Genomic DNA, 10623 nt, shown 5'->3' with positions numbered 1-10623 from the left:
CTGAGGGAGAAAACTGTGATGCATGTAAACTGTGTTAAAAGGTGTTACATCATGGACACCAATGAGACGTTTGTTCCATTTTTTTTTTTTTACATTCCAAGAACCATTCTTTCGTCGATCTCAAAATTCAAATGTGCTCTTTTGTACATGGGGTTTCATTACGGCTATTTTGGTGTGTGTATGTATAACTGTATTGACGGGTACTGACACAAATACAAAAAAAAAATCCAGTCTTTTAAAACTTTATTAAAGGGAGAATTCACTACGAGTGTTTGAATCTAAAAATATCACATGCATGGATATCCTTTGTTACAGATATTAAAGGGTGTTGGCTAACCAGTTATAACACCAAAAGTTATTAAGATAAATCTGGCATGTACTTGACAGATAACTTTGTAAGGTACAAATGAACATCGGATTTTTATTTTTACGTTTCAGAGTATACACAGCTTTTGTAGCTTTTTTTACTGAGGTCCCTCCAATATCCCGTGGTAAAAGAGCATAGAAAATTCATTTGTTAGTTCAAAAATCAAGAACTGAAAAATGTAGACTGTGGTTACTGTACTTTGAATTGTTAAATTTTATCTTAATTATCAAACCTTTTGACTACTCAAAGCATAATAATTACTGAATGCATGCAACCATTTTACAACTTTCTTTAGGCTGATGGGCACTTAGAAAATCAGAAGTTTAGAAAAAAAAAACAAATTAAAAAAAACAGAAAAAAAAAATCCCACAGCAACCACAAACTGATATGGACACACATGTACACAGTCAACATCAGGTTAGTTGTAACAGCTGACAACAGGCAACACTGTGTTGTAGACAGCACCAGGCAAAACTGCCGTAAATTAGTGAAGGTAAAAACTAAAACTCAAAAAACAGTGTCAGGATTATATTGTTGTGTGTAGAAAAATAAAAAAACAAACAAACAAATAAATAAACATGGAAATGGCCTGTTTGGAAAATCTGTAAATCTGCATTTCATTTAAAAGCTTCAAAAATATTCATGAAGCTTATTTCACAATGTTTATCAAACCTGTTCTGTAAAAGTTGAGTCAATCAATAGAATTGAAGAGATGTGAAAAACAGGGAGAGAAAGAAGACGTGGAATAGGCATGTTGGGGTTCAAAGCATAATAAAATGATAGGACTTGATGTGCTGATAGAAAGTCCATTCTTGGACTTTTGTGTGCGTCCGCTATAACTCTTCCTCGTCCACCTGCTCAACTTTCTCTGCTTTGCTGGCAGCTACTTCCGCAGCCGTGTCCTCTATATGAGCCAACATGTCAGCCATGAGGGCTTCCTCCAGCCGCCGCCTCACATTTTGCACCAGGTCCTCCTGCTTCCTAATGGTCACAAAAGAAAAAGGTTAAGACTGTGTTTCAAGGTATTTGATGAACCATGTATAAAACGTTTAGGTAATTGAGAAACACTGTAAACAGATTGTCAGTAGTTATTTAGGAAACACTGTGAGGAAAGTAAACACTTGGATTTCATTGTCTAAAAGAGGGGTACAGATGGTGAACTCACGTTCATTAACTGCAGCTACATATTGTGGTTGTGTAAATATAAGGAAATAAATTAGGTGTTTCTAATCATTACTCTTCATATATCAATTTAGTATCAGACTCTTTCAACTTGATACACAAAGGAAAAAAAAATTGGAAATATGTATTCCATTCACACCTCCCATGTCACAAACAAAGCAAAATTACATCACAAAGTTGTAGCACTATCAAACATCATCACACCTATGATGTCACACAGACAACATATCCACAGTATCTGTAAATATATAGAATGTTGCGATAGTGATGGTGACATCTCAGCCCCATTCTACGTTGTTTGCATGATGGCGCTCAATACTAGATATGCTGCTTAAAAACATTCAGCTGGTGGCAGAAAATTTAACCCCTTCCTCAGCTAAAAACCAAATGCAATCACGGCTGCTACCTCAGTTTACTCAAGCACAAATATCACACACAAAAAAATTGGTTTACAACAATGTGATCATGTTATGTCACTATGCATATTTTTCACTAATCAGTTAAATGTAAAATGATTACATTGGGGGGAAAAAAAAACCAAACAAACAAAAAACAAATTGACCTTGTTAGCAACTGTAGAAGTACTTGGGTGAAACAACTCACCTGATATCATCATCTGTTACCATGAAAGCCTTGCAGAGAGGTTGTGACGTATTGAGCCACACTCCAGGATTTTTCTCAACTGCAGCAGTAAGTTGTCCAGTAACAGGTGCAGGGCTGGTGTGCAGGGCACTGGCTATGGCAGAAAGCAATGTCTTGTCTGAAGATGCAGGCCCAACACCTGAGTAAGAAAACAACAGGGGTCACTCACATGAAAATCCAAAAGAAAAGCCTTTTATAGACTTTGCACACATTCATGGAACTTAGTTGAACCCAGATAACTTCTTGTGAGCTAGAAAAATCACCCCAAACTCACCACTCAGGGACTGTAAATAGTCTCTTACAGATCCATACCAATATCGATCATCCTTTTTTTAAATGTTTCCTTTGCTCCATACTGGTCTGAGAAAGTAGTTAGCTAGCCATTAGGAAATAATAATTTAGCTTAGTAAAAAACAAAACAAAAAAAAAACTAGACTGTTCAAGATACCGTCTCAATGATTTTTGAATACATGGCAATGTACAATGTACTATAAGATTAACATTAAGGTTTACAGATATAGCACACCCTCAGATTTGGGCTAAAACTTAGCTTATTAGAATACTACCTAATGTAATATTTTTGGCTAGTCTGATTATCAGACCCCCGCTCCTCTCCATTGTTATTTTTCGTCAGTAACACTCACTCTGTAGGCCTTTAGGAAGATCCATGGTTTTCACCAACTCCTCTGCAATATCAAATGCACTTAAACCACTCAGCTTCCTCTCCCAGAAAAGCTGTGGAGACCAAAAACAAAATAGTAAAGATTGTTTTCAAATATTTAACTTGATTTTGCAAATTGTGTATGCACTACTTCATCTCACTCATTCACTTACATTCTGAGCACACGCTCGCACGCACGCACACACACACGCACGCACGCACAGCATGCATACACGCTGAGCGGGGCTTGAAGAGACTCCATGGCATTATCAACATAATGGTGCCAGACAAATCAAAAAGGAAACTGGTATGGAATGGGAGGTTGTCAGTTGCATAACTTGCAGATATATTCATTTCATTGTTCTGGACAACAATAATAAATGCTAAGAGGTTAGTTTCCTTGCAAGCAATGACAGACATAATCACTAGGCGGGGATTGAAAGTAAAGCTGTTGCTCATTGGTAGAGTGCTATAGAGCTTGAAAATGAAGAAAACAAATGTGTTTCAGCTCATAATAAAAAGATAATATGCATAATTATAAACTAAGTTTTACAAAGCACGAAATACATTATGGATCACGTTCACAATAGAGAACTCCTATTAACTTCTTCCAAAGTATTTTTTTTGTGTGGCCTTCAGATTTTCTCTTTCCCTTGGGTGCTAATAAAGATTATAGATACTGAGCTTCATGAGCCCTGTGACTCACCTGTTTTGGTTGGTCTACAGCCCTCTGTGGGTCTGTCTTCACTTTGTTGTTGGGATGATTTGTAACCTTGGTCACTGGTTGCTTGAAGATAGATGCTGTTTGTCGAACTGGTAGCGTTGTGTTTAAGTCAGGCTTGGCCTTGGGAAGGAAAAAATGGGATACATTTTTTATTATAAAACATTCCTCCAAAATTTACAGAGCTGGTTCTTGATGTGATGGCCGAAATAAATTAACTTTGTTCAATTATCCGGGGCAAAAAAGTATCATGAACAGCTGAGGTAAAACGCTGCATTTCACTCAATGTGAATGTTTTGAATTATACAAATACATGGGAAGAGAGTTTGGCAGCTCTGAAGGAGCTGCACGATACTTGTGTCAACTTTCATGTTGCTACATAGTTTACACAGCCTTAATTTTTGCCATATTGTAGGAAAATTGATCTCTGGACCAAACATATATGAAATCCTAAAACACCTAAAATTATCCAACACTCACAGTCCACTTAAATCTGAAAAGTCCATTGCAACTTTATGTAAATATTGCCCAGACTGCCTGCACTAATTCCAAAAGGCACTGTGCTCCAGTTTTTTAAAACCTGTAAGGTATTACAGAGTGTCCCACATCAAACCAAACCATAGTGTTACCCTGATTTGATGGTTGATGTCCCCGTGATGCTTGTGTCCACTCCTCTGGACTTTGGTTAGAAGCAAACGTGCAGCTCGGGACTGGCTTGCAGCATCAGTGTATAGACTGGTGCCTTCACTGCGAACAATCTGGGGTTTATTCAAGAAGCGCCTTACAGGTACACTAGAAAGACAAGCACACAAAATCATCAGTTGGGAAACTTAGTCAACACATACCCCGGCGTGTACGTTCAAATATAATTAAATGTGCAAGGATGGTGACCATAAGCGTGTGAGGGGGGGGTCAGGTTGTCAATCAACACTCACAAACACGCCCACACACTCCTTTCAAACTGCTTGGTGCTAATCAGAGAAAAGCATTTACACTGATTGTTCCCGGAGCGCAGGAGGAGCTTCGTGTCACAAGTCTTAACTACCGTAACACGATTTCGTCACAAATTACCACTGACAAAATGTCTTGTCAAAACTCCCACAAGATAAATCTGATAGAATCGAAGTCTATGACAAAGGTTCTTGTTTATTGGGTGTAAAACTAAAGGTATAAATGTGATATTTTCAAACAGAGCTTCAAATACAGTGCAGGGCCCGACGCTCCGCAAGTCAAGCGTGTGTAAACAATGAAACTTAGCTAGCTAATCAAGCTAGCAGCTACGTTAACGTCAGTAGACTAGAGTAATAATTAGTAGCGCTTAAAGTTACGCTAATTTCAATATTAATATGGTGAAGTTCTAACAACGAACGATCTACTTTAGCTAAATATACTACGAGTGCTGCATTAGCGAAGAGCTGCTGGTTTGCCGATGTTTTCTCAACTGCAAAGACGCGTGTAACGTTATTCACGCGTGCATTTCCTGCAGAGAAACTTTCAATGTACAAACTCCGACTGTATATCTGTTTTTACTCCTACCTTTTCCTTTCCATGGTCCAGGTTAACTTGGCGATTCGGCTTTGAATTTGGCTTTTGAGATTTTATAAAGCCAGCGAGCTGCCTAATATCGCTGTCATGAATTCCCACCGTGGCTGGTTTGTTATCGATCCCCGAGGTCTCCCGTCAAGACCTTTACAACTACAGATCACTCCGCCCTCCCAATCGCATAACGAGCACTGTAATCCATCCGCTTATGTAAACTAGTGCAGAAAATGATAGTAAGGTACGAAACGAACTTTCTTGGTGGCGTGGCAAATGACATCAGTGAGGTGTATTTAAGTTTAAACTTTAACAAATAGTCATCGGATGGGCAGGAAAAAAATGCAAATTTTAATATTGTTAAAAAGCATCACGATATCTCCAGATTCGCTGAATCCGCGCGTACGTCGAAAAACCGATGTATTTTGGATGATATTTAATGCAGATGCAATTAAATGTATCGATAAAGCAGGGACAGAGCTAGGTAAGGTGAAAAAACAAATACGACTCAGTTTGCATCTCATACTTTACTTGTCATTTAAACAGTTAATTTACACTGACAGAGCTTTCGTTTTGAGGCTGAGGCTTGACCCACAGCTCACAACAAACCGACAATTAAATATTCGACTTCAAAGTAGGAAAAGAAACAAGTCAATTCATTTGTTTTTCTGTTCCATTCGTTCGTTTTCTTGCTGACAGGAGACCTCTTCAATGCCAAAGCTGAGCACACTTCACAGGGTGTTGATGATGAACATTTGACTGAGTTGCAGGATGAAGATGACAGGCTCCAGGCGACTGAAATGCAGCTGGTCCACAGTTGCCCCTGCAGCAGTTCTTGTAAATAATTTCAGTGTCTGCGCAAAAACAACCCAACACCAACCTGCCAGGCAAGAAAAAAAAGGTCTATCATATTGTGTGAAACACAGCACTCATGTGACACAGCTGAGGTGAGCATGTATTTCCTCTGCAGTATTTGTCTAAAATTTTAATCATGAAAATGTATTAACTTTTATTATCTAATAGCAAAATGAAATGTACAAATTCTTTGTGTCTGACACAAAAGTCTCAACATAATATCAGTTATCTCAAGTCAAATAACTGCTGTGATCCAAGCCTTTTCAAGCATTTCTCTTTTATTACAGGCTGCAACAAAGAGTGTTAAAATAAACCAGTGTCCTGGAATCTAGTCCCCTGATACCTCTAAACTGCCTGGCTTATTGTCTCTATTTCTCTGTTTATTCTTCCCCCGGTCCAGACAGTTTCCTCATCTCTGCAATAGTGAAGAATCCTGTAATTATCGTCATCCTTAAAAAGAGTGGCACTGTTCAAGTACATCCTTTATTTAACCATGGCCTTTACTTTGTATCAAAAATGTTTTTCTCAAAGGGAGCACAAGACATGTTTGGATCTCACTTTTGACTGACAGTACATAATTAAGTCCTTTGTGTATGAGTATTTCAAGATAACCCCAAAAAAGGGAGCTTTAAAACATTTTTGACATTAGTGCCTCCAAAAACCATGTTGATATACTGTGTTTAAACAGTTCTATATCCAGATTACTTCAGTATGTTCAAAATTCACAAAAATACTTAAAATTAGCAAAAATAAAGTTATCTATCAATCTCTAGGGCAGTTATCTGAAAAGTTAAAAGAAATCACCAGTGTATCATGAAACTTAAGATGGTACACATTCTATTTTCAATTTCAACTTCCTGAAACACTATTTCAAAAGGCAGGATCTTAAATGTTTGGCTTCATTAAGAAACCTTTTGCAAGCATTTGAAGAAACGTGTGACCAATCCAATCCTAATGCTGGAGAAAAATAATTTGGGGTTGTATTTGGAATAGGTTTCTATAGCTAAGTCAATTTCAGGACACATGCCATTCTGGGGGGCAGCACGGTGGTCCAGTGGTTAGTGCTGGTTCAATTCTGGCAAGGGGACCTTTCTGTGTGGAGTTTGCATGTTCTCTGCGTGGATTTCCTCTCGGTTCTCCGGTTTTCTCACACATTCCAAAAACATGCAGCAGATTAATTGGGAAAATTGCCCCGAATGAGTCAGTGAATATTGCCCACTATTGACCCTGCCTCTCGCCCAATGACAGCCTCCCCCGCAACCCTGAGTCCAGGATAAGTGGCAGAAAATGGCAGATGACATTCTGGCTTATGAAGACTGTGTTGCTCATTTACTCCCAAACTGCTTTACCTTCTTGATGTTAGTACAGTGAAGTATGGAGAGGCATTTAGGAATCAAATTAAATTTGTACATGGTCTAGGATGGTAACTAAAATTCTTTTATGGTTGTGTTCATCTCCATCTTTTAGTTTTTCGTTTGCAACAATAGAGACAACCGCAAATTCCTCTCTTAACTAATTTCAGCAGACATAGGAACGACTATGAATAAACAAGGTTAAATCTTTCTCACAGGTAGTTGAAACTAATACTGAAAAATACAGACGGTGCCTGTAATGCATTCAGAGGTTGTTTGTATTACATTATAAAGGAAGATTGGTTTACCCTGAATGGTGGTCTAAATTCTTCACCTGGGGAGTGAAAGGCTCAAGCCCTCTCTGCCAACAGCCTTCTCTACCTACATAAACCTGGAAACCTGAAATATTTAATTTATTCTAGTTTGAAATCTGCATTGAATGAATGTGCTATGAATAAATCCCTTGTTTATCTGTCTGTCTGTTGGTTAGATGTGTTTTGCAAAAGTGTTGTTGAGCAAGACACTGAACCCCTAACTGCTCCCCTTGCGCTGGTGGACGGCAGCCTACTGCTCATGGTTCACACATGATGGGTTAATTGCAGAGAATGAATTTCCCAATAAGGGATTAATAAAGGATACGTTATTATTATTATTATTATTATTTATAGGCATATTGACAGGCGGTGAATAAATGAATCAACAACTGGTCCAAACATTCACATTTTGCATTATGGAGAAATATTTTTTGACATTTGTCAAAGTAAATTATGAAGAGTGTGGCAGATTATGTAAAACTAAAAAAAATATTGCATATTTTTGTAGAGTTACAAAGGATAAAAGCAGCATTGCTATGTAAAGCGACTTAAATACACCACTCACCAAGCTCTGTTAAAATGACTGATTTGAATGTGCATAAAAAAAAAAAAACTTGGGCCAACTGTGTACTTGTTTCCATGTTCAACTCCGAATAATATGATTTGACCACAAATAAAATATTCTTTTGATCAACTTGTGCAATTTTATACTATGGGATGACACTGGAGTCTTAATGTTTTGTAGTTGTTTAAAAGTTAGAGAAGTCACTTTAAACACTTAAGATGAAAATGGATGATGATCAAATCATATCCTTTTCTTTGTGTTAATCCCTTCCCGGGGCAAAACTACAACATTGAAATCATCCGACGTAGAACAAACCTTTCAGTCACTACTCGTCCTTTTTGAATTTGCCACTGACGTATGGAACATAATCCAATACCAATCGCCAGTCAGTGAAATGGACCAGAGCTACACCTCCCACTGTGCCCCACACGGCCAGGGTTGGGATCCTGTGGAGGAGAAAACTTAACAGATTCAACACTTAGTCTTTACTGAAAGTCACTATCTAGATAACAGTAACTTCCAGATGCTAAATTCTTAATTGTACCAGAAAGTCTTTTCTTTCACCTAATGTTTACTTTGTGATCAAGACTACATCACTGACAGAGGTTTAAAAGATGCTTCACTGATAAATAAGAGGATGGGGAAAAAAGATAGCCCCATAGTCATATCATCATGTGGAGATTTCATTGATTTGATTTCTTTAATTACATTTCGCAGTTTTAACAACATCCGTATAAAGATGAGTTGTTAACGTGTGTACTTTGATAAGTCAAGAGTACATCTACATTCAAAAACTATCTTTTTCACAGTAAAACATGACACTTACAATTGAGGAATCCATTCAAAACCAGAGCCATCTCATATAAAATATTCGGACAAAATCACGATGCTGAAGAGTTTAAACAGAATAAGTCTTTTTGACCACTTGAAACGTATATTAGCGCTATTTTAACATGCTATGGGCAGAGGGACAATGACCTCGGCAAAGCTAATTGCTAATATTGGCTAAGGACATACTGGACTTCTTTCAGTTGAGTGTTTAAATAGTCGCTATTAACATTATTTTATAACAACAGGGACGAAACACACATCTTACCATGACTTGGCAATGGCCACGTACTTCGCACCGATAACTTTACTAAGCATTGTAGCCTGACTTATGACAGTCAAACGGCTTGCAGTGGTGTTTGGTAGCAAAGAACCGCCCTCTTTTCTTCTATTACGTGTAATGATGTTTGGTCAAAATGATAGCGGCGAATTACCGCCGCCACTCGGTATGGAGGGCGAGCAGCAATGGGTTCCCCCGAATTCGTATGAACATGCGTCATATTTCCCAATTATGTGCAACTCATCTATTTCTTCCTCTAATTACTGACATAAAAACAACTTTATCTTTAGTTTTCGCATCCACAACAGCGTCCTCTGTCCAAGACGTCACATGCCGCAATTCTCTCTTTGAACTATATTAAATCATTGTCCTTTTCTAATATAGGATTCACTTTCACCTCAATTCTTACACTGATTCCCTTGAGCTGAAATTAAGTACAGCCCTATATGAACAACCTGACTAAAAGTTTTGTTGGTTTTTTTTTTTTTTTGGAAAACTGCCATTTCATTACAACAGTCTCAACTGGCTTTTGTGTATCCTAAAATAGTAACATCTTTTTCAGATAAATTGTTTCGGTGTTGTCCACACTTAATAGGGTTAGATGGAGAAAGTTGACTCGCTGTGGCGACCCCTGACGGGAAAAGCCGAAAGAAGAAGAAGGTGTTGTCCACACTTCTAGGACTGTTTCTTATCACAAAGGTCACTTAATAGAGTGTACTTATTCTTTTCACCATAATTACATGCTACATTTTACTAAGCATGCAATTAGTATAAAAAGGTTGTGACAGGCTTTGATTGATTTTGCAGTGTCGGTTTTGGACACATTACACAGGTTGAAACACTGAAAAATGTTAAATGATCCCAACATTTTTTCAGGATTGAATTTACAAATGTAAACACAAACTAAATTAGCATGGAGTTACTGCTTCACCTGTGACATCAAACCTCTTTCTTTACCGGTATTATCCAATGAATTAAGCTGTTAGTAAGACAGAATGCAGTCTGATGTCAAAAAAAAAAAAAAATCAAAAACATATCAGTTGAAAATAAGAATATTTTTCAAAATTGGAGCTAAAAACACTGAATGACGGTGAGTTGTTATTAAAAATGGCACATTTATTGCTACATTACTGTTATGTACACAAGAGATTTCATATCTACTTTTTATATAAAAATAGGAAACTGGAGGCACTTTGAGGACGTTCTCTACATCAATATCGTCCTCAAACACGTATGAAGACAGAGAGATCTGTAGCAGGTCATTTGCTGTGGATGACAAAATGCATCAGCAAACAATAGTATTACGCTTATATTTTGATA

At 37.6% G+C, this 10623-nt stretch overlaps 2 protein-coding genes across 2 annotated transcripts; both read right to left on the bottom strand.

The window, feature by feature from the left end:
- Positions 1-226: 226 nt before the first annotated feature.
- mbd3a (methyl-CpG binding domain protein 3a) lies at positions 227-5267 on the bottom strand. The gene is made up of 6 exons (XM_086172011.1): positions 5110-5267; positions 4203-4365; positions 3559-3696; positions 2836-2926; positions 2153-2330; positions 227-1348 (listed from the first exon to the last, which is right to left on the bottom strand). Exons 1-6 carry the CDS (start codon positions 5121-5123, stop codon positions 1201-1203), a joined length of 732 nt encoding a protein of 243 aa, XP_086028137.1. The 5' UTR covers positions 5124-5267; the 3' UTR covers positions 227-1200.
- Positions 5268-5621: 354 nt separating this feature from the next.
- On the bottom strand, positions 5622-9419 carry uqcr11 (ubiquinol-cytochrome c reductase, complex III subunit XI). Its single transcript, XM_086172612.1, has 3 exons — positions 9292-9419; positions 8511-8641; positions 5622-5989 (listed from the first exon to the last, which is right to left on the bottom strand). The coding sequence occupies exons 1-2, from the start codon at positions 9339-9341 to the stop codon at positions 8521-8523; spliced, it is 171 nt and encodes a 56-aa protein (XP_086028738.1). The 5' UTR covers positions 9342-9419; the 3' UTR covers positions 5622-5989; positions 8511-8520.
- Positions 9420-10623: the final 1204 nt, after the last annotated feature.

This window comes from Fistularia commersonii, chromosome 25, assembly GCF_037954325.1.
Source record: "Fistularia commersonii isolate RoL2024-O1a breed Wild chromosome 25, RoL_Fcom_v1.0, whole genome shotgun sequence".
In the NCBI taxonomy this organism is placed as follows: domain Eukaryota; kingdom Metazoa; phylum Chordata; class Actinopteri; order Syngnathiformes; family Fistulariidae; genus Fistularia; species Fistularia commersonii.
Note: the sequence above shows the minus strand (reverse complement) of the source record. Positions and strands in the feature narration are given on the sequence as shown.

Bases quoted from the DNA above. Each gene is read 5' to 3' on its own strand.
- uqcr11 (XM_086172612.1), bottom strand. From the start codon at position 9,341: ATGCTTAGTAAAGTTATCGGTGCGAAGTACGTGGCCATTGCCAAGTCA. The intron at 8,642-9,291 runs GTAAGATGTGTG...TCTCCTCCACAG, and splicing joins GTGGCCATTGCCAAGTCATG to GATCCCAACCCTGGCCGTGT.
- mbd3a (XM_086172011.1), bottom strand. The intron at 3,697-4,202 runs GTAACACTATGG...TTCCTTCCCAAG, and splicing joins ACATCAACCATCAAATCAGG to GCCAAGCCTGACTTAAACAC. The intron at 1,349-2,152 runs GTGAGTTGTTTC...TGTGACCATTAG, and splicing joins GTAACAGATGATGATATCAG to GAAGCAGGAGGACCTGGTGC.